This window comes from Neofelis nebulosa, chromosome 17, assembly GCF_028018385.1.
Source record: "Neofelis nebulosa isolate mNeoNeb1 chromosome 17, mNeoNeb1.pri, whole genome shotgun sequence".
Classification (NCBI taxonomy): Eukaryota; Metazoa; Chordata; class Mammalia; order Carnivora; family Felidae; genus Neofelis; species Neofelis nebulosa.
The window spans coordinates 46,759,741-46,780,760 of NC_080798.1; the positions used below are offsets into that span (position 1 = coordinate 46,759,741).

General features: G+C 48.4%; 1 protein-coding gene across 6 annotated transcripts in view; it reads left to right on the forward strand.

Moving 5' to 3' along the window:
* ZFHX3 (zinc finger homeobox 3) overlaps window positions 1–21,020 on the forward strand; it is a 250,490-nt gene that overhangs the window by 71,639 nt on the left and 157,831 nt on the right. For 4 of the 6 annotated variants that reach the window (XR_009255864.1, XM_058707417.1, XM_058707420.1 and 1 more), the window contains exon 2: window positions 17,127–19,882. The exons of the other annotated variants lie outside the window; for them this stretch is intronic. Coding sequence is in view for 3 of the 4 variants with exons in the window: in XM_058707417.1 (XP_058563400.1) it covers window positions 17,173–19,882 (2,710 nt within the window). In the remaining variant the exon portion in view is untranslated. The remainder of the gene's footprint in view (window positions 1–17,126; window positions 19,883–21,020) is intronic. 6 annotated transcript variants of the gene reach the window in all.

Here is a 21,020-nt window from a genome sequence, read left to right on the forward strand (position 1 = left end):
AATTACGCACACGATTTTCCTGCCCTACTTCCCAGGTCAGTAGAATTGTTGTGTGATAGGCATATATACCCCGGGTGGTATCTGCTTTTCTTTCTCCTGCGTCGCCCACAGTTAGACACCAGAGGAATTACAGAAACCACAGCTTCTCCTATGGCCTGTGACAAGGAACCAGATGGCTGGGGGTGGGGGATAGCTGGAAGCCGAGGGAACGTTGCTGAATAGACTTTGCAGAGCTGGTTCATTTGAATTCGCACACTTGATGCTTCTGTTTATCAGCCCATTGAGAACAAGACCTCCCCCCCCCCCTTGCTCCCCGTGTTTGTCCCGGAAACTCCCAGTACTGTGTCAGGAACACGATGCTCCATGAAAGGGCATTGTTTGGTCACGTGGAAGCTGGGCCGAGCCACCTCCCTGAGGTGTCCAGTGAACCTGGGCACATGCCAACCCCAGGAGCTCTCGATAAGACTGGGGGAGACCAGACTCTGCCTCCAGAATATTCTGCCACTTAGGTGTGTGGAGCCTGTAAAGTCACCTAGTCCATCCTAAAGAGGAACTGAGGCCAAAGAAACCAGGATGGGGAATATTAAGGGCAGGCGAGGAGGTGGGGAACGTGTTGGATCACCTGCGAGGAGCCAGTAGACATGGAATCAGCTCATTTCTTGTCAACTTGACAGCATCAGAGGGAAATAAATGCTTGTGTGAAGGCTGTTTCGTGGATTCTGTCAGTTTCTCATGCCCTTCATCCCAGGATGGGAAAAATTCTGGGCTGTTGGGAGATGGTTGATCTCAAACATCCTTAATGTTCCTACAGTCCTTCACCTCCATGGGGATTGAGGGCGAGACCTCCCGAGAGGGATTAGTACAGCTGGGGAATGTCGAAGGGATACATTGAAGTGCGGGGGCAGCGATGTCCCCAGCACCGTAGGGTCTCAGGGCAGTGGCACAACTTGGCAAACCAGGTGTTGGAATAGTCAAACCATGTTTTTAAGTGTAGTGGACCTCAGAGGTCATCACTGAGTACATCTGGTCAGGAGCAGGACAGATTGTGGCAGGAGAGCAGGAAGACTCTGGAATGGTGGGGAGCAGTACCCTGGATCGGTGTTACTACAGTGAATCCAGTGGCCATGGGAAGTGTTGAGTCTGTCCTTTGCGGTGCCCCGATTGTCACTGTCCATATTCTTATTTGACACATCTGGACTCTAATGAGAGCAAGCTAGTAGGTCTCTGTATTGCTAAGAAGGATGCTGTATATGTTTTAAGGTGCTCAGTCAATATTTGTTGTGTGAATGAATAAAAATCATTAGAGCAGCTACTGAGTTTTGGGCTTAGTATTCTGCAGAGGAGCTTAAAACTAAGACAAATAGGACCAGAACCCCAGGAGCCTCTGTGTTATTGTGGCTCATTAACTGCCAGGTTGGATTGCCCTGATGTTAGCCTGACTTCATGTGGGAATCTTCTGGAGATGCAGGAACAGTATCCATAGCGTTCTCTGGTTCTGGTGCTGTCCAAGATCAGGATGGCTGGCTGGAAGTTGTGGAGGGATGAGCAGAGCTCTAGGGGCCAAAGGAGAAGCTGGTGCCTGCTCAGAACGGAAGCTGAAGTTCTTTATGTTAACATGCATTTTTCATATGTTTGTACAAATACGTTTCTCCTCTCCTCTTAGACACTTAGCACAGGGTCTTGATCTACATTGATCACATTTTATGACTCGAACTGGCAATTCGCCCCCAGGGATCAGACCTAACCAGGGTGTTCAGGAAGCCATTAAGGAAAAATATGTAACCACACTCGTTCCCAAACTCAATCATTGGGTCTTAGCAGTGCTTGGATAAGAGACTTTCAAGCATAATTAATCCAAGTACTATTTAACGTGGACCTTGGTGAGGTTTCACAGTAGCTATTGACCCAAAAGCAGCATTTGGAACAGCAAGAGGAGAAAGACCATCTGGGCCTTTTTTTTTTTTTTTTTTTTTTTTTGCTGTGTTTGAGAGGGTATAATTATTACCCACAGTCACTTAGTTCTTGGGGCAGCTTCCAGAGGGTTGAGGAAGTGCGAACTATTGGATCCTTGCACTTGAAGAAGAAATTTTCCTTTGTTGTTTTGCCTAATTCCCAGGGCCACTCTTTGAAGTGGCCAATGGTAACTGTGTCTCATTCTGTTTTTCTTGATGAAAAGTAACAGTGCACATGATGGATTTCCTAAATGCCACGTGGGATGGGGAAGGGGCTGTGAAGAATAGGACATGGCATTCAGTTTCATACCCACCCCGCTGTGTTTTAAAGCTTTGGAATTTGGAAGTGCTTGAAGTACACTCGGGGCAAACAGACTCTGCACCTCTTCAGGCTGTCTTGAGGTCCTTCAAGGTCCTGATGACTGTTCTTGCGGCTCTCCCACTTTGTACTAGGGAAGGGCATTGGCGTTTGAAAGAGCTCCTTTTACGCCCCTGGGATGTAAGGACTACCCAGTATGAAATAGGCGCCTCTCAGATCTTCAGTTGAGTAAAAACAAAGCTCTTGAGGAGGAAATTATGTGACAGAGTTAGTTGCTGGCTACAGTCTAGCCAAATACGAAGTTGGGAGAATGCTTGGCAAGTTCAGCCCAGAGGGGCATCTGAGGGCCTCCAGCCACAACACACCCTTCCTGAGCAACCCTTTGGGGTGGTTTCGCTTTTGCATGGTGATCCTTTCTTCATGCCCTTGGCAGTAGCCCCGGGCCTCAGAGCTTCCATTCCTGCTCTATTTAGTGGTCCCTCTTGCTCCCTGCTGCTCAAAAAGCTGCTTATGCTAATGAGCCAGGGGAGATGTGAAGAGCTTCTGTGCCTGCACTGGTGAGCGACCCTGTGTGGGTGCGTGCGCGCGTGCCTTCGAGAGAGAGAGAGAGAGAGAGAGAGAGAGAGAGAGAGAGTGTGTGTGTGTGTGTGTGTGTGTGTTGCCCCATTAATGAACCTTGGAAGGGCAACCCTTGCTTGTTTGCTCGTGGTGCCATTTCTGGAGCCTTGTGCCAGTGCCCACTGCCACCAGAGAGCCCACCAGTGGCTTTCTTCCTGCCGAAAGGGAAAGACACCCCTCTTTCAGAGCCATTTTGGAGATGCCAGTGGAGGGAGAATTTCCTCCCCCGAGGCCACCACTCACCTCACCTTTACTGGGCTTCCCGATCATCCCCTTTACAACAGGTGGGAGAGTTACTGGAGAGCATACAATCTCCTCTCTCCAGGAAAGTTGGATGGGGTTTTCCAGATGGTGCCGCAGACCAGAGAACAGCAGCCGTAACATGTTATTCATCTGTTCCCATGTAGATCAGATCGGCATAAAAGGAGGGTTAAGGCCTGGGCTGCTTCTACCTGCATTCCTTTCCGAGACTGCAAGTGCAGACAGAGAGTCTGCCCAAGTTGAGTTTGTCATGGGCTTGTGCAGCCGTGAACTGCAACAGGTCCTCCTGCTACTCAAAATCAGTGCTCTGCGAAGAACTCCCTAATAAGAATTCAGGAACCCTAGTAGGCTCATCATCCTATGAAACTCGTGAGCATGGCTCTGATAACACTTGCAATAGGGCAGAAATCTTGTGTGCAGTCATTAGTGTATAGCCCGTGCCTGACTCCCCTCCCCCCAAAAACAGAATTGTACTTAGGGATTTGCTTGGCTTCCTGATTTATGTTTCATGGACCAGTTATTTAAAATGGCTGGAATGAGGGCTGCCTCTGTAGACTTCAAGCCTTCTGTAATTTTGGAAAAGGAAACGAACACTATAAACCACAGAATGCTGAAATATTCAAGTATTGTACCTGAGCCTCAGAATTAGGATGATTGGGTCTTTGGTGATTAATTACAGGTCATGTTGAGATGAACACACTCCCACTGTTATTTAAGGTGTTTCCTCGAAAGAGAAGTGTGCTGTTAATCAAGTTTTTGTCTGTACCACTTGTTCAGCTTTGTGGTAGGAGATGAGCAGAAACAGAAGCCAGTTTTTGCCCTCAAGCAGCTTAAAGTCAGTTGTAGAACTAAAAGTGACCAGGTGAAATGAGCGATAGTTTAGTGGCCGTGTGGTGATGATCGGTAGGACCAATCTCTGTGTGGTAGGAAAGAGAGGAGGCAGATCTTTGTGGGCTTGAGTGATCAGAGGGGTTTTCTTGCCTGCGTGGGACTTAAAGGATGTCCAAGATTTGGATAAATCTTGGGGAAGAGGACATCCGAAGGGCTTGGGACTGCAGGAACAGAGGCAAAAATGAAGCGGAAAGACCCTTTTATTAGAGGGAGGTTAGAGAGGTGACTGAGTAGTAGCACAGGAGGAGATTCCAGAGTGTTTTAAAATCAGTGCAGAGAGGGGCGCCTGGGTGGCTCAGTCGGTTAAGTGTCCAACTGCAGCTCAGGTCAAGATCTCACGTTTTGTGGGTTCCAACCCCGCATCATGGTCTGTGCTGACAACTCAGAGCCTGGAGCCTGTTTCAGATTCTGTGTCTCCCTCTCTCTCTACCCCTTCCCCATTCCCACTCCGTCTCTCTCTCGCTCTCTCAAAAATAAGTAAATGTTAAAAAAAAAAAAAAAAACAACAACAGTGTGGAGAGTGTAAGTTTGAATATTTTGGCAGTTCGCTCTATTGGGAAAAAGCATGAGATGAATATGACATTGGGAAGGCTAGACTGATGTATCCTTTCTGTTTTCTGGAATCAAAGATGGCACCAGGAGTTCCATTCAGAGAGATGAGGGTGGTCAGTGAGGGGCACTTCCATTCAGTCTTGTTGAGCCGTGCTGAGTGTTGAGTGAGGGAAGGCTAGCCATTTACAGACATCTTGTGGTCTTCTGAAAGTATGAGGCCCATATGCAAGTGATAAGTTAGGAATGGATATTTTTGTTTTGGGAGTCAACACATAATTTCAGTAATTGAAACCACAGAAGTAGTTAAGGTAGTTGATGTACAGAGATAAGAGCGGAGTGCCAAGGGGGAGAATATGCTGGTTAAATACTGTAGAAGAACAGAGAGGAGAGGTTTCTGTGGGTTAAAGCAAGAGGGAGTCTTATGAAATAAGTGGAAAAGTGCATCCATGGAGAACTGTGGGAACAGGAAGAGGGCAGGCAACGCAGAGACCAGAGATCAGAGAGGTAGGAGGAGAGCCGAAGGAGGATGCCAGAGAAATGAAGGGGAAATCTCAGGGTGCGGTGGTTGGCAGTTTGAATTGCAGAGGAGAGTGAGGAAGTTGAAAATAGAAGAGGAAAAAACTACTGGCTGCTGAGGGGGACACTGGTGACCTTGTAGGGATACCAAATCTTGGAGACGTAGGGCCTTCTCACTCATCTGAAGTGATGTCCAGAGAACCTGACCCTGCATTCTGGGATGGGGCCTGGCATCTGTATGTGTCGTCACTGAGCCCCACAGCTGCTTCTGCTGCACAGTAGAACTGGAGAAATGCGGTAGAGCTCTCATTGAACTCCTCGCGGAGGAGGAGAAGCTCACCTGGCTTTAGGAGATCAGCGTTGGGGAAGTGAAGCAGAGGCCAGAGTCTGCTTGCTTGAAGGTGCTGAGGACAGGTTGTTGGAAGGAAGGACAGCAGTGCTGTCTGACGATGCGAGTGGGTCAGACTCTGATCCAGGAGCTCAAGGGTAGTGGAATGTGGTAGAGAGTTGAGCAAGAGATAGCCCCAGTAAAATCCTACACAGCCCTCTGACTAATCATCAAGGAAAGGACAACACATCCCTGCAATAGAAATAACAGGCAATTCACACGAGAAATATAAATTGCCAATAAGTATCTGCAGATGGTCCCTGTCTTATTAGCAAGAAGTATAAGTCAAAATGAGATACCATTTCTTGCCTGCCAAATTGACATTTTTTTAAAGGAAAATAATACCCACTAATGATGAAGGTGCAGGAAAGTTGATGCTCATATACCACTGGGCATGAGTTGGAAGGGCTTTTTTGGAATATGCCAGGGAGCCTAACCCATTGTTAGCTTTTAGGCCAGCAAGTCCACTTGCGGAAGTATGTCCTAAGGAAACAGAGATGTAACGTCTTGGGTAAGATCCTAGGCTTTACAATAGGAAGGAAGGCTTCCCTAGTTTCAAAGACCCACTTAGCTGGCATGTGACTTATATGTAAGATACTTAACCTTCTAAGCCTCAGTTTCCTCATCTATAAAATGGGCTGTTCTGAGGATCAAATGAAATGAGGTATATTTAAAAAGTGCTGAGAACTATGCCTGGCCCTACTAAGTGTGTTAGCAATGGAGCCGCTCCTTATTTATGTTAGTGATTTCATTAGCATATATACAAAGATTTACAAGAGTTTATTGTAGCATTGACAGCAAAATATTAGAAATTGCCTAAAGGTCCAGTAATAGAATTTAGTGAAATTTTATGCTATGTCCAAGGCATACAATATCTATGTAGCTATTAGTTCTGACTTAGGAAGAATATTCCATGTCCTGGGAAACTCTCATGCTAGATTCATTTAAAAGGGCGGCTCACATAAGGAGCAGTGCGATCTGAGTTTGGTCAAAGAAGATCAGTATCTCTAGACGTGCGGAGGAAAAAAATAAAAACCACCTAAAAACTGTCCTGCCTGCCAGTGACTCTCTGGCTGGTGGAATTATAGGTGATTTTTATTTTAGCTGGTGAGTCGTTCTGCCCATATCCATTTTTTTTTTATAATGAACTCACACTGCTTTAATCAGGAGAAATTATTTAAAATAAATTTAACATCATGAGATGCCAGATTGAAACTGTAATGGGCCAGATGGCACAGTTTTACCTCGTCTCCTAGCTTTTACTCTGCAGCCCAACAGCAAGAACGGAGAGATCAGAAATAGGATCTTTGGAGAGGGATTTTGAGGAAATTGGGAGGAGATGAAAAGTTGTGGGTGCTGGCAAAGAAAACACTGAAGTAATTGGTTACAGTGAGGGTGGGAAGGGATCCCGTTTAGCTGGGAAGGCAGCAGGGGCTGAGTAGAGATGGGGTGGGGGAGCTCTGCCCACATCGCAGGGGCAGTTGATGCGGTAAGGTGGTTAAAGCGGCTGTGTATGGTGAAAGGAGGTGTTGCTTGACATCTGGGATGGGGGCAGTGCTTCACGGTTTGAATCTAGGTCAGGAGAGAACTTATGAGGCCAGTGATGGCCAAAGATGCTGGTCGTCTGCCTTCAGGATATGGTGGGAAGCTGCGGCGTGAGCACTTCAGTATTTACCTAAGTTACTTGATACAGTTACTTGAACAGCTGGTTCAGTTGCCCCAGCGACACTTTTTCAGAACAAGGCAGAGCCTAAGGAATCTTTGGGAGAGTTTGACTTTTTATTACTGCAGTCATGGCTTTGGTCTTTGTTGAAATGTGTGTGCATCCACATGGTTAATAAAAAATTCTATTCCTCCAATCCCAGCTCATCTTTCCCAGAGCACACAGACTGGGCTCCTTGCCTGGCTCTCCTTCAGATCGTGTGACACGCTCTTCCTCCCCTCCATGACTCGACTGTGACCAGAATATCGCGGTAGTTACGGATTCCCTGCAGAATGGACTGAGCTAGCAGTTTTCCCTTCCAGGCTGATTTATGTTCACACTGGAAAGAGCACAGATGCACTCATTAGCAAACATGAAGTCCAGAGCCTGGATGATTCTCTGGGCCTTCCAGGCAGTGGACCTCCTGCAACACGAAGGACCGTTCAAACGTGTGTGTGCTCTGACCTTGCCATAGTTACAGAATCATTCTTAAAGCTACTGGGAAATTGCTACCAAGCGATGGAATCCCACCTTTTTAGGCTTTCACACTTCTGACTTCCACACAGTAGCAATATACAAATTGTGTTATTGTAGAAGGCATAGAATGGAATTGGATATGGTTCTTCAGTGGATTCTAAGCTACACAGATGAGCGTATTATTTATTTGCCCCTTGAATGAGTTTTCTACTTACCTCAGAATCTGGGTTGCCTTTGGGTGTTGCGGGGAGATGTGGGGATGGTTTTTCATTGCCATGTATTTGTCTGTGTTTTACTCTAGATTTAGCAGTGCTCCCCCTGTGTAGCTCCTGGGATTCTTCTTTTTTTATGGTGGCTGCCCTTGTCCTTATATTTAGAACTGCATTCACCAGGTTTGGGAAATCTGTCCCGATCCAGGATCATGCATGTCTTGGGTGAATGTCTTTCAGTGATGTGTTACTGGACATTCTGCCCAAGTTAGAATGGTCATGTGACTTCTCCAGTTAGAGAGCTCTGTCTAGAACCTCTCATCTAGGCGTAGGGAAGCTCAGTTTTCTGTTTTTATCTGTCTACCCCTCACTGTCCAGCTTTGCAGCCCGCTTCTTTCCTGAAGCTGTGCCAGCAGTGCAGTTCATAGGGGAAAAAAAGGAGATGGGGATCAGGGTGGGTTGGCTGTTCATGTGTATTTTTGGCATTGCAATGTGGGGAGTTCTTATACCTGATAGTTACTCTTTTCTCTTTGTTTTGACATAATCCTAGGTGTACAGGAGAGTTGTAATAATAGAACAAAGGATTCTCGTATACTCATTAGTCAGACCTCCTCACGTTAACATCATCTCAGATTCTGTCTATATGTATGGATGTGTGTAGGTACACACACACTCTACTACAGGTTTTTTCCTAAGCCACTTGAAAATTGAAACATCATCTGTAAATAGATCAGTGTATTTTTCCTGAAAAAAAAAAAAGATGTCCTTGTATATAACCACACCATAGTTACCAAATTCGAAAATTAACATAGTTATCAAAATTAGAAAATTAATCTATGACTATTACTGACCTCCAGACCTTATTCACATTTTGCCAATTGTCCCAGTTTTGCCCTTTAAAGGAAAAAAAAATCCAGATTAGGTGTGATGTTCATTTGTCATGTCTCTTTAATCTCCTTTAATCTGAAACAGTTCTTCAGTCTTTCTGTTTCATGACGCTGACATATCTGAAGAGCATAGGACATTTTGTAGACTGTCCTCAATTTGGATTTGTCTGATGTTCCCTCATGATTAGCTTCAGGTTTTGCATTTTTTTGTCAGGAATGTCAGGGAAGGGATGTTGTGTTCTTCTCGGTATAACCTCTCAGGAGGCACATGATGTCTATTTGTCTCATTCCTGGTGATGTTAACTTTGATCATGCGGTGAAGGTGGTATTGCCAGGTGTCTCTACTGTAAAGTTACTGTTTTTCCTCCTGTAATTAGTAAGTATCTTATGGGGAGATACTTGGAGACTGTGTAAATATCTTGTTACAGTTCAGACTCTCATCCACCAGTTTCAGTATCCATTGATTCCTTCCTGAATGGATTGTAATTATGATAGTTACCAAATGGTGATCTTCTAACTCCATGATTCCCTCTGCATTTATTAGTTGGATTTCTGTTCCAAGCAAGAACTTTCCCTAATCCTACATTTTTTTACAAAGTGCACAATTAAGGACTCTTATTTTATACGTTGAGTTGTAAACCTTTACTCTCATGTAATTTTCTTGCTCAGATTGTCCCAGTTTGAGCAAATGGGAGCCCCTGCAGCCTGCTCCTGTTTCCTTTCAGCACACTGCCTCCATTCTGAGAGCACCTTCTTACGTTTTGGCTCAGAAAGATGCTTCAGACCCATCTTGGGCTCTTCCTTGCCCCAGCCCAAGAATTGGCTATTTCTTCAAGGAGCCCTGGTTCCATTGAGTAGAGGAAGGTTACACTAGACATTTCTTCAACCGAGAGAAAAAGAAACAGAACATGTTCAGGGGTCATCTTCCCCCCCCCCCCCCCCGCCTTCAAGTATTATTTCTCCCAATACCTTAATTTTCCCTACAGTTTCATTCACCACCTATCACATCTTGGATGGGGAAGATACTGAGACATGGAACAGACTAATGGCAGAGGTAGACCAGTCAACAGATGATTATAGCAGTGCGGTAACCCCAGAATTGCAATGTGTTTCCATCTGCAAAACGCTACTGCGGGATCACAGAGAAGGAGGTTAAAGTTGACTGAGTGACCCGATTGACAAGTGGGGCATCTTCACCCTTCATGGGACCTTCATAGACTGCCTGATGGAACCTTCTGGCCACAGCAAAATCCCTTTCTCCATTCATGGAACCGGGGAGCAGTATTTCACAAAGTCAACATTCCATTTGAGAACTTTGATAATCTTGAGAAAGACTTTCATTCGTATGAAACCGAACTCGAATTCCTATTAAGTTCCCTGCGTTACTCGTAGTTAAACCCTGAAGCTAGGTAGACCACATGTAACTAATTCCCATTGTACATAACAGGCATCGTTGAGGAGAGTTGGCTTGCCTTGCATTGGGAGTTCTCTCTTCTCTTTCAGGCGGTTCCTGGTCTGCCATCTGACCATGCTCTGGTTTGTCAGGACCCCTCATGTGAGATTCTCTTGAGTGGATTGTAGCATTCTTCATGCAGAGAAAGAAAATGATGGGCCTGTGAACCCTACTGAGTTTCACCAGGTGTGGTGTAGTCCTATAGCTAGAGATCACATTTCCATATTTGGCCGCCATGTCAGCTTTGTGCTTGCACTGAATCTGTAGTGCAGTAACACCCCCGGGTATTTTTTGCATGAACTCTTGTTAATCAAGTCTCTTCCAGTGTCTGTTGGTTTTACTGATTGCGTGAACTTAAAATACAGGGCTTCAAACTTCATCTTTCAAAATATCATCTTGTTTGTTTGGGCCTGTCCCTCCTACTAGCTGAGATCGTATTTTTAGTCGTGACATCACCATCTGGCATAGGAGTTAGTCCTCTTAGCTCTATGTCCTTCACAGAGCGTTGGGTGTGCCTGGTCTCATCCCTCAAACTGGTGATGGGAGCGAAGGGAACCGGGCACAAGACAGAATGTTGAGGCACGTCACTAGACACACTGACCTTTGAGTGGATACTTCAAGTCACAGCATCTGCCAGCTGTAGAATCAGCCTGACTTTGTTATCTGCAAGACATTTTCTGTCCTGGATACAAAGATATGATAAACTTTGGTATACCTTATTAAAATCAAAAAGTACTTTGGTGCACCTGGGGGGCTTGGTTTCAGCTCAAGCTGATTGATTTCACAGTTCATGGGTTGGAGCCCTGCATCGGGCCCCATGCTAATAGCATGGAGTCTGTTTGGGATTCTCTCTCTATCTCTGTCTTATCCCTCCCCTGTTCTCTGTCTCTCTCTCTCTCTCTCTCTCTCTCTCTCTCAAAAATAAATAAATAAACTTTAAAAAAAAAACAAATCAAAAAGTGCTCTCTAATGCATTTCTCAGATCTGTGAACTTAAGTGAAGCTACTTTTCAGTTTATTTTATGTGAATGTTTTTACTGAACCTACAGCTAATTGTTAATTTCTCAGGACCTCCTTTATGAAAAAAAATTTTTTTTCCTCCTAGATGCTATCCAGTAACTGTTGAATCTGTTCTAAAACTATGGGGAACTTGCAATATGCAATCTCCAGCATATCTTTTTTAAATCTAGTATCATTATCCAAAATGATATACACACACATTACTTTTCCCCCTTTTCTTGCTTTATATTATTTCTAAGTGTTTTCTACCACTTAAAGTTCTGTTTCTTTGTGGTCTCTCCCCCACGAGAATGTACACTGAGACCTGTTGATCATTAATTCCCTAGCATCTGACACATACTGGGTACACAGTAAATAATGAATGAGTGAGTGAATGAATGAATACATTTTTTTGTTTTACAGTCTCTGGAATCTGCCTTTTTTCCTCTTCTTTTTTAAACATTTATTTATTTTTGAGAGAGAGTGCAAGCAGGGAAGGGGCAGAGAGAAAGGAGGGGCAGAGGATCTGAAGTGAGCTCTGTGTTGGCAGCAGTGAGCCTGATGTGGGGCTTGAACTCACAAACCGTGAGATCATGACCTGAGCCAAAGTCAGACGTTCAACCAATTGAGCCACCCAGGTGTTCCTGCCGTTTTGTCTTAAAAAAAAAAAAGGTCAGGATAATGAGCTGCCTGTCATTTCCTTGTAATACCTCCCCCAATTCTCATTACCCTTTCTCCTGTGTAGAGATATCCAAGTAGCTTCCACCCACTCCAAAAAAAAGGGGCATGTGTGTGAATGGGCATAGTTGTTTTTTAAATGTTTATTTGAGAGAGTGCAAGCAGGAGAGGGGCAGAGAGAGAGAGACAGAGACAGAGAGAGGGAGAGGGAGAAGAGAGAGAAAGGGAGAGAATCCCAAGCAGACTCTGTGCTAATAGAACCGTGAGATCATGACCTGAGCTGAAATTATGAGCCAGATGCTTAACTGACTGAGCCACCCAGGGGCCTCAAAGGGGCATGTTTTTTCACATAACAATCTTGGATTCCCATGATCTTAGAACAGTCCTCGGTTACATATAAAGATTGAATTTGAATGTCGGATATTTCTGGAGTTGTCTTTGGGAAATAGACATTAAAGAAAACTGTAGGAGAGTGGCTAAGGAGACAGACTTCACAGCCAGATGATGGATTTATCATTTGGGCTGTAAAACGTGCACAACTCAGTTTTCCCATCCTAAAGACAGGGATATAAAGAACATCCGTCTCACACAGTGGTTATGAGGGTGGTGTGGTATCTGTAGGCCTTCCTAGGACGCCTAATTCTAGAAGCGATGGCTTCCCTTAGGATGGTTTTAATTTTTAAAAGCTTTGGGAAAGAAAGGCACAGAGGAGGAAAGGAAGTCACCCATAACCTCATCCCCTAGCAATTACCATTTAAAAAGTTCTGATACAAATCTCCTGTATTTTCCATGTGCAGACCTATAGATACTTCATTCACTCAATATCCTCTGTGATCATTTTCCCACTCCTATAAGTAGTTTCTTTAAACAGTGATACTTTATATTGTCTTACGGAACTCTATGCAGTATCATTTATTTAGAGAGCCCCTTCTTTTACCGGATTATTTCCATCTTCTTTTTTTTTTTTTTTCCTGTTGAAAATGTTGTGATGAATAATACTGTATCTCCACCGTGTATCTTGGGTTGTTTCCTAGAATTGGGGAATTGCTGAGTCAAAGGGCATGTGTGTTTTTTGAGGCTTTTGATACCTATTGCCAGATTGCCTTCAGGAAAATGGTGCTCCGTTACTGGCCTTCCAGGAGAGCAAGCAGGCTGCTCCTGGCAGATGGTGCTCCCTGACTAGCCCTCCAATAGAGCAGGCTGCTCCTGGAGGATAGTGCTCCCTGGCCGGCGGTCCAGCAGAGCAAGCAGGCTGCTCGTGGAGGATGGTTTGCCTGCTACTTCACTTCTCTCTGGCATGCAGCATGGATTACTCGCAGAGGCAACAGTTTCTCGCAGTCTGGATTCTCCGTTTTTCTCTTCTTCCCCTTTGTTTCTTTTCTTGGTTTTCTGCCAAACAGCCTCTTGTGAAAGGACCGCCTAATTAACCCTGTGCTAATTAACAATTTAAAATTACACAGTGTGACTGTTCATGTTTAATTCTCTGGGAGCTGGAGCAACAGCAGGAACCCCTCCCCTCCCTAACAACTATATCCTGCCCCCCGCCCAGCTTCCCAGTAACTGTTGCATTGTACCAGTCCTGTCTCCTTAAAGCAGTGTCAGAAAATTGTCCTAGCACATCTTCTTGGTTGAAAGAGGGAGATGAATGACCTTGTTAGTGGTGGGGCCCGGGGTAATACGGAGACTTATCATTTTAAACAATCTTTGGTAAATAAAGGCTGATACAGGGGAGCTTCCCAGGTAGGTTCCAGGGGGACTCTAACTTGTGACAGGAGCAGGGGTGGGGGCTTTTGATGATGATGTTGGAACTTTCTGTACAAGACTACTTCTCACATGGCAGATTTAAACACTAAGAGAGAATGAGTGTGAGAGAACCAGATCACTCCTATATCTGCCATTGAACGTCTTACTGGAAAGATGTGCTCTTTTGAAATCTAACCGATGTCTGAAAACCATGCACAGACCATGTTGAGTACCATACTGGGAGGTCAGGAGTAGAGTGTGTCTGTGTTTGAAAGGGAACTTGGGGTCACAAGCAGCAGAAGACAAGCAGGCTGCAGGAAGGGTTGTAAGTTGGTGTGCGTGAGCTGGCCCTGGCACGAGTGAAGGGTGAGGGGATGGGGTGCAGAGCTGGGGGTGGGGTGTGAGGGTCTCAACGGAGGCTGCTGGTGGGCCTGCGTGTGAGTGCGTGGGGACCTGCTGGGTTCCCAGGCTGCCCTCTGTAACTGAAGATCATTGATTTTACGGGAAACCGTGTTTACAGACAGAGTGCTGATCGACCTGCCGAGTTGACTTCTGCCTCCTTAAGTAAGAACTACCTTTTTCTTATTGACTGGCTGATAAACAGAGCGAGAGGGACAGCCGGCCGGGTGGGAGAGTTCTGGAGAGCCTGAGGTCCTTGAGCTGAAGGATTGGGCAGGTTTAAGGGATTGCTTCATCTCTACCCTCAGGTTCCTTCTCTGCACCTCCCACCCCATCCCTGCACCTCCCCGGAACCGGTGGGGGAATCCAAGACCAACCCTGCCTGGCTACCTAGCAGTCCAGGCATCAAGCATGGAAAAGATGGCAATCTGGTGAAGATGTTGTGAAGCAGAGAGTGTCTCAAGCTTTAATGCCTGTCCCCAGGGGATCATGTTAAAATGCAGATCCTGATCTGGAGTGGGGCCTGAGAGACTGCATTTCACAGGCGCCCTGGTGAAGAATGACGCTACTTGTCCCGGAAGCACACCTCACTTAGCAAGGTAGAAATGGTTCTGCCTGTTGTGGCCAGCATGCATTGAAAGGAAGCCCAGAGTCTCGATCCTGAAATGGACCCTTCTATCCCACTGGTGTCTTCATGGGCTGTCGTCACTCTCTGTGAATGAGTGGTATTCCACGTGTCCTCCCTGATGGGGCAGGTGGCGCCACCACGGGGTCATCTGTCTTTTATAGGTGGCTACAGTGTCATCCTTGCTGGACACCTTTTGCTTGGGAACAGAAAAGTTAGGCAAGTTTTTGTAGGTCCCGACTGCCTAGCTGGATAGTTTGTGGAGGAGGAGGTAAGAGAGAGCTGAACAAGAAAAGCCCACCAATTAATTGGTAAACGCTTGCAGGTTTCTCTGGCCTAGCCCAGGCTGGAGAGGAGATTGGCTTTGCTGTCGATACTCAAGTCCCTAGTGAAGCATCAAAGCTGTTCTCCTTTATCAATCGTGGCCTCCCCTTCCAGCATGTTCCTGTAACTTACCAAGCATTTATGACATTGATTTTACAATCGGGCTGTTAACCCTCCCGCCCCTTCAGCCTGCCAACCTTTTTGGCCTGAGCTGTCAATCAGATGTCGTCCAGCCAATCAGGCGCATCCTTAAGAAGAGCCACCCTGGATTCTCACCTGTATCCCAGCTAAGCCTTCTGAAGTCCCATCGCATTTGCTGTGTGGTTTGGTTTCATGTAGTTATCTCTGTTTAAAATCAATGTGCCTTTTCTAAGGCACACGGAACTTTGTTGTAATGGAATTTGAGGTTATAAGCTTGAGAGATGCTGTGTGTGTGTGTGTGTGTGTGTGTGTGTGTGTGTGTGTGTGTGTGTTGAACAAAACAGGACACGTTTTTCCAAAGCTATTTCTCCAGAGACTTCGGGTAAACCTGCCTTCCCTGTCTTTTCCCGAGGGGGAGCTGTTGGCTTACTGTGCAGTCAAGAATCAAGAAATGAAAAAGAATGGGAACATAGGGGTGGGGTGGGGAAGGAGAGAGACCAAACCCGGCCAAAACCTTCCTCCGATGTGTATGAATGAGATGTTGGGTGGAGAAGCAGCCAAATGTTCTCCAGGAAGGAGGTGTAGGGGGGAGTGTGGCCTGGGATTTGCAGCTGAACAATCGGGGCCGTCCAAGAGGCTGAGTCGACTGTAGGATCCATGCCGGGATGGAAGAAATGCCCCTGTGATGATGTGGCCACAGGGGCAGAGCGATGGCGGGGGATCTGATGCCTCCCTCCCCAGGGATGCGAAGTCTCAGAGGGCAAATTCAGCTCTGTGGCACTCCAGTCGGAAGCGGAAAAGCCCCGGGGCTGAAGGACAGCTGCTTGAGCAGCTACTAATAACTACGAGGCAGGTGTGGAATGGGGGCCGGTGGAGCCCAGCTGCCGTCTCGGCTTGCCGCTAGGATCCCTGACAGCAGAAACCGCCACACCAGTGGTGACCGGGCTCCATCCAGACAGGGCAAGATCGACGCTGCCAGAGGGGGAGCCGGCCAGTTGAGAGTCTTCCCAGATACGTCAAGCTCAGATTTTGCACCATCACGTTTTTAGTCTGAAGCCAGCTCACTCACAAGCAGGCGTGCTCAGTGGGTTCAGGGGGGCGGGGTTGGAGACGGGATTTTGGAGATCTGCCATCCACTTCACAGTGTTGGGGCGGCATTGGGCCTGTTTGTAGATTTAGCTCCTCAGTGTTACTGTTTGTACAATGGGATGATGCTTCCCAGACGCACAGAGGATGAAAGCAGGCATAGGCCCTGTCGAGGGCCTGCAGAGCGTGTCTAGGCCCTGCAGGCTCGCTCTCTGAGCCCTGCAGCCCTCCATCACTTTCCTTTGAACTTCTCAAACTAGACGTTTGGCCAGTAAGAGCAACAGCATCAGCTTCACCTCTAAATCAGCTAGTGTATCCTCTTGCAGGTTTACCAGCCTTTCTCTGGGGGTGCAAAACCTTTCTCCTCTCGTCCATCCTTCCCCGTTGGTGTCCCCTTGCCCCACAGACAGCGTGGGCAGCTGGCAGTGACTTTGAGCTGGCCATCTCTATTCGGTAGGGCCGCCATTCTGCGTCCTTGGTGGGGCCTGGCGAGATAATGTGGCCCTCTTCCTCTGCTGTGGCTCGAGGCCCAGCCCCGACTCTCACACTGTGCTCGCAAAGAACAGAAATTCGAACCGGTCTCCAGGGGGAGAGGAGCCGACAGTCCGAAGACAAGGAGGGAGTCTCCTGTCTGCCCCCCCCCCCCCCCCCGTCCTCATGCTCCCCACTCATGCCACGGACCCTGGCCGTCATGCCTCGGGCTCCCACCCACCCTCTGCGCGTTCATTGGACGACGTGGGGGAGATGGCCGGGGTCCCTGCTGCCCTGGCGGTCTCTGTTGTGGGTGTGGACAGAAGCCTGTTAGAGTGCTCTGTGCGGGACCTAGCCTCGGCCCTCCTAACCTCTTTCCTTTCTCTCTCTCTTCCCCCTCTCTCCCTCCTCTCCCCCCCTTGCCTCCGCTCTTCAGGTCCGATCCGTACTGGGTGCAATGAAAGCTCTACGCAGGCCTTACCATGGAAGGCTGTGACTCGCCCGTCGTCTCGGGGAAGGACAATGGGTGCGGTATCCCTCAGCACCAGCAATGGACTGAACTCAACAGCACCCACCTCCCCGACAAACCCAGTAGCATGGAGCAGTCCACAAGCGAGAACCATGGGCCCCTGGACAGCCTGAGGGCCCCCTTCAATGAGCGCCTCGCGGAGAGCTCCGCCTCGGCCGGCCCCACCGCCGAGCCCGCCGGCAAGGAGGTCAGCTGCAACGGGTGCTCGGCCTCCTTCGCCAGCCTGCAGACCTACATGGAGCACCACTGTCCCAGCGCGCGCCCCCCGCTGCCCCTGAGGGAGGAGAGTGGGAGCGACACCAGTGAGGAGGGGGACGAGGAGAGTGATGTGGAGAACCTGGCTGGGGAGATAGTCTACCAGCCCGACGGCTCGGCCTACATTGTCGAGAGCCTGAGCCAGCTGACCCAAAGCGGGGGCGCCTGTGGCAGCGGCAGCGGGCCCCCCCCCTCGCTCTTCCTGAACTCTCTCCCCGGGGCGGGGGGCAAACAAGGGGACCCTTCTTGTGCTGCACCAGTCTACCCACAGATCATCAACACTTTCCACATAGCCTCATCCTTCGGGAAATGGTTTGAGGGCCCAGACCAGGCTTTCCCGAATACCTCAGCCCTGACGGGGCTCAGCCCCGTCCTGCACAGCTTCCGCGTGTTTGACGTGCGACACAAAAGCAACAAGGATTACCTGAACAGCGACGGCTCCGCCAAAAGCTCCTGCGTATCCAAAGATGTTCCCAACAACGTGGACCTGTCCAAATTCGATGGCTTTGTGCTCTACGGCAAGAGGAAGCCCATCCTGATGTGCTTCCTGTGCAAACTCTCCTTCGGGTACGTCCGTTCGTTTGTGACCCACGCGGTGCACGACCATCGAATGACCCTGAGTGAAGACGAGCGGAAAATTCTTAGCAATAAGAACATCTCCGCTATCATCCAAGGGATTGGCAAAGACAAGGAACCCCTTGTGAGTTTTTTGGAACCAAAAAACAAAAACTTTCAACACCCTTTAGTTTCTACGGCTAACCTCATAGGCCCCGGACACAGTTTTTATGGGAAATTTAGTGGCATTCGGATGGAAGGGGAGGAGGCTCTCCCAGCCGGCTCTGCTGCCGGCCCCGAGCAGCCCCAGGCTGGTATCTTGACCCCCAGCACCCTCTTGAACCTTGGCGGGCTCACCAGCTCGGTCCTGAAGACCCCCATTACCTCAGTCCCCCTGGGGCCTCTGGCCTCCAGTCCTACCAAATCCTCAGAGGGCAAGGACTCTGGGGCGGCAGAAGGAGAGAAGCAAGAAGTAGGCGATCCGGATTGTTTCTCCGAGAAAGCAGAGCCAGCCGAGGAGGAGGCAGAGGAGGAAGAGGAGGAAGAAGAGGCAGAGGAGGAGGAGGAAGAAGAAGAGGAGGAAGAAGAGGAGGAGGAAGACGAGGGTTGCAAAGGACTCTTTCCAAGCGAGTTGGACGACGAACTGGAGGACAGGCCCCACGAGGAGGCTGGGGCCGTGGCAGGTAGCAGCAGCAAAAAGGACCTTGCTCTCTCAAACCAAAGCATTTCTAACTCCCCCTTAATGCCTAATGTGCTCCAGACCCTGTCGAGGGGCACAGCTTCTACTAGTTCTAATTCTGCTTCTTCCTTTGTTGTCTTTGATGGTGCGAACAGGAGGAATCGTTTAAGCTTTAACAGTGAGGGCGTCAGGGCCAATGTGGCAGAGGGCGGCAGGAGGCTGGACTTTGCTGACGAAAGTGCCAATAAAGACAATGCCACAGCACCAGAACCAAATGAAAGCACAGAGGGCGACGATGGGGGCTTTGTCCCCCATCACCAGCACGCTGGCTCCCTCTGCGAGCTTGGGGTTGGGGAATGCCCCTCGGGGAGCGGCGTGGAGTGCCCCAAATGCGACACGGTCCTGGGCTCCTCCCGCTCGCTGGGCGGCCACATGACCATGATGCATTCTCGTAACTCATGTAAGACACTTAAGTGCCCCAAGTGCAACTGGCACTACAAGTACCAGCAGACACTGGAGGCTCACATGAAGGAGAAGCACCCGGAGCCGGGGGGCTCCTGTGTCTACTGCAAAAGCGGGCAGCCCCACCCTCGGTTGGCACGAGGTGAGAGCTACACGTGTGGTTACAAGCCTTTCCGCTGTGAGGTGTGTAACTACTCCACAACTACCAAAGGCAACCTCAGTATTCATATGCAGTCCGACAAGCATCTCAACAACATGCAGAACCTGCAGAACGGAGGGGGGGAGCAGGTGTTCAGCCACTCGGCCGGGGCGGCGGCGGCGGCGGCGGCCGCGGCCGCGGCGGCCAACATCGGCAGCTCCTGCGGGGCCCCCTCGCCCACCAAACCAAAAACCAAACCCACCTGGCGGTGCGAGGTGTGCGATTACGAGACCAATGTGGCCAGGAACCTGCGCATCCACATGACCAGCGAGAAGCACATGCATAACATGATGCTGCTGCAGCAGAACATGTCCCAGATTCAACACAACCGCCACCTGGGCCTCGGCAGCCTGCCCTCGCCCGCCGAGGCCGAGCTTTACCAATACTACCTGGCCCAGAACATGAACCTGCCCAACCTGAAAATGGACAACACTGCCTCGGACGCCCAGTTCATGATGAGTGGATTCCAGCTGGATCCCACCGGGCCCATGGCCGCCATGACGCCTGCTCTAGGTGAGGCTGACTCCGTGTTTGTTTGTTCTGGTGACTTGAGTTTAACTGGGGAGAACCAAGAATAGACTGAGGTCCTGTGGATTCGGCTGATGCTGATTTTCTCCAGAGTGGTGGTGTATACCCTCGAGTGTCTGACTTTCAGGTGTTTTTCTCAAGGACCCCTTGTGTGCCTGTGGGGGGTCGTATGTATTCAGCACCCACACGTGGTAATACTCCGGCTGCACAGGCTGGGATTAAAGTTGAAGGGTTTCCTCTAGTTTTTGGCTTCCGGTCAACTTCCCTCTCTCTTCCCATCTTCTCTTTCTTCATCTTTCTCAATTTGAAAAATCGCCCCAATTATCTGAAACTTCTGGGTTCCGTTAGATATTTACTGTAATCTACAGGAAACTGCCGTTCAAGTTGTAAACAGGGACAGTCCTCTCCATAAGAGCGACTCGAAATCACAGTGTACCTTATTCAGATAACCGAACGCTGGGTTCTGTGCCGAGCAGGGAGCCATCCAGATAAGTGCTCAAAGTTCTCGGGTGTGTTCACGGGGATCTCCATGAAAGAGACGCGTTCTTTTCTTTTTTGTTTTGCGTGAGTTGTCGCTGATAAGTATAGATGGGAATTAAATTGCCCCGGGGCACCATAAAGAGTGGTGTGCTAGACAAAAAATGAATACAGTCTAAAATTGTACATCAAAGAAAGCTGAATTCTAATATCCATTAGATGATGGTTAATGGAGCCTTTGTCGACCGTGAAAAAACAACCCATGTTGGAGAAGGTGAGTTGGCCGTGTCTGGACAGCAAGTCTTACCAACTGGCTTAATTGACCTAGAATCGGATCAAGAGGATAGGATTTGGATGCCAAAAGTCATCGGTCTTTGCATCAAAAGAATCACAATCATTTTTAGGGTAGAGCCTCTATAGCGAGAGATGTACAAATCACTTTTACAAGGACTAGTATGATGGGGGCTGTTGCTGCTCCCACCACCTGTGCCTCAGACAGGCACTGCCTGGTCTCTGTCCCCTGACCCGGCTAACCTCTTGGGACCAAGGTGGTGGCCTGGATTAAGCAGTATTCCTTTACTGACACAGGAATAAGTTGTTCTCAGCAACAAAGTGTGAGCAGATTACTTTTAATCTGACATGGTTT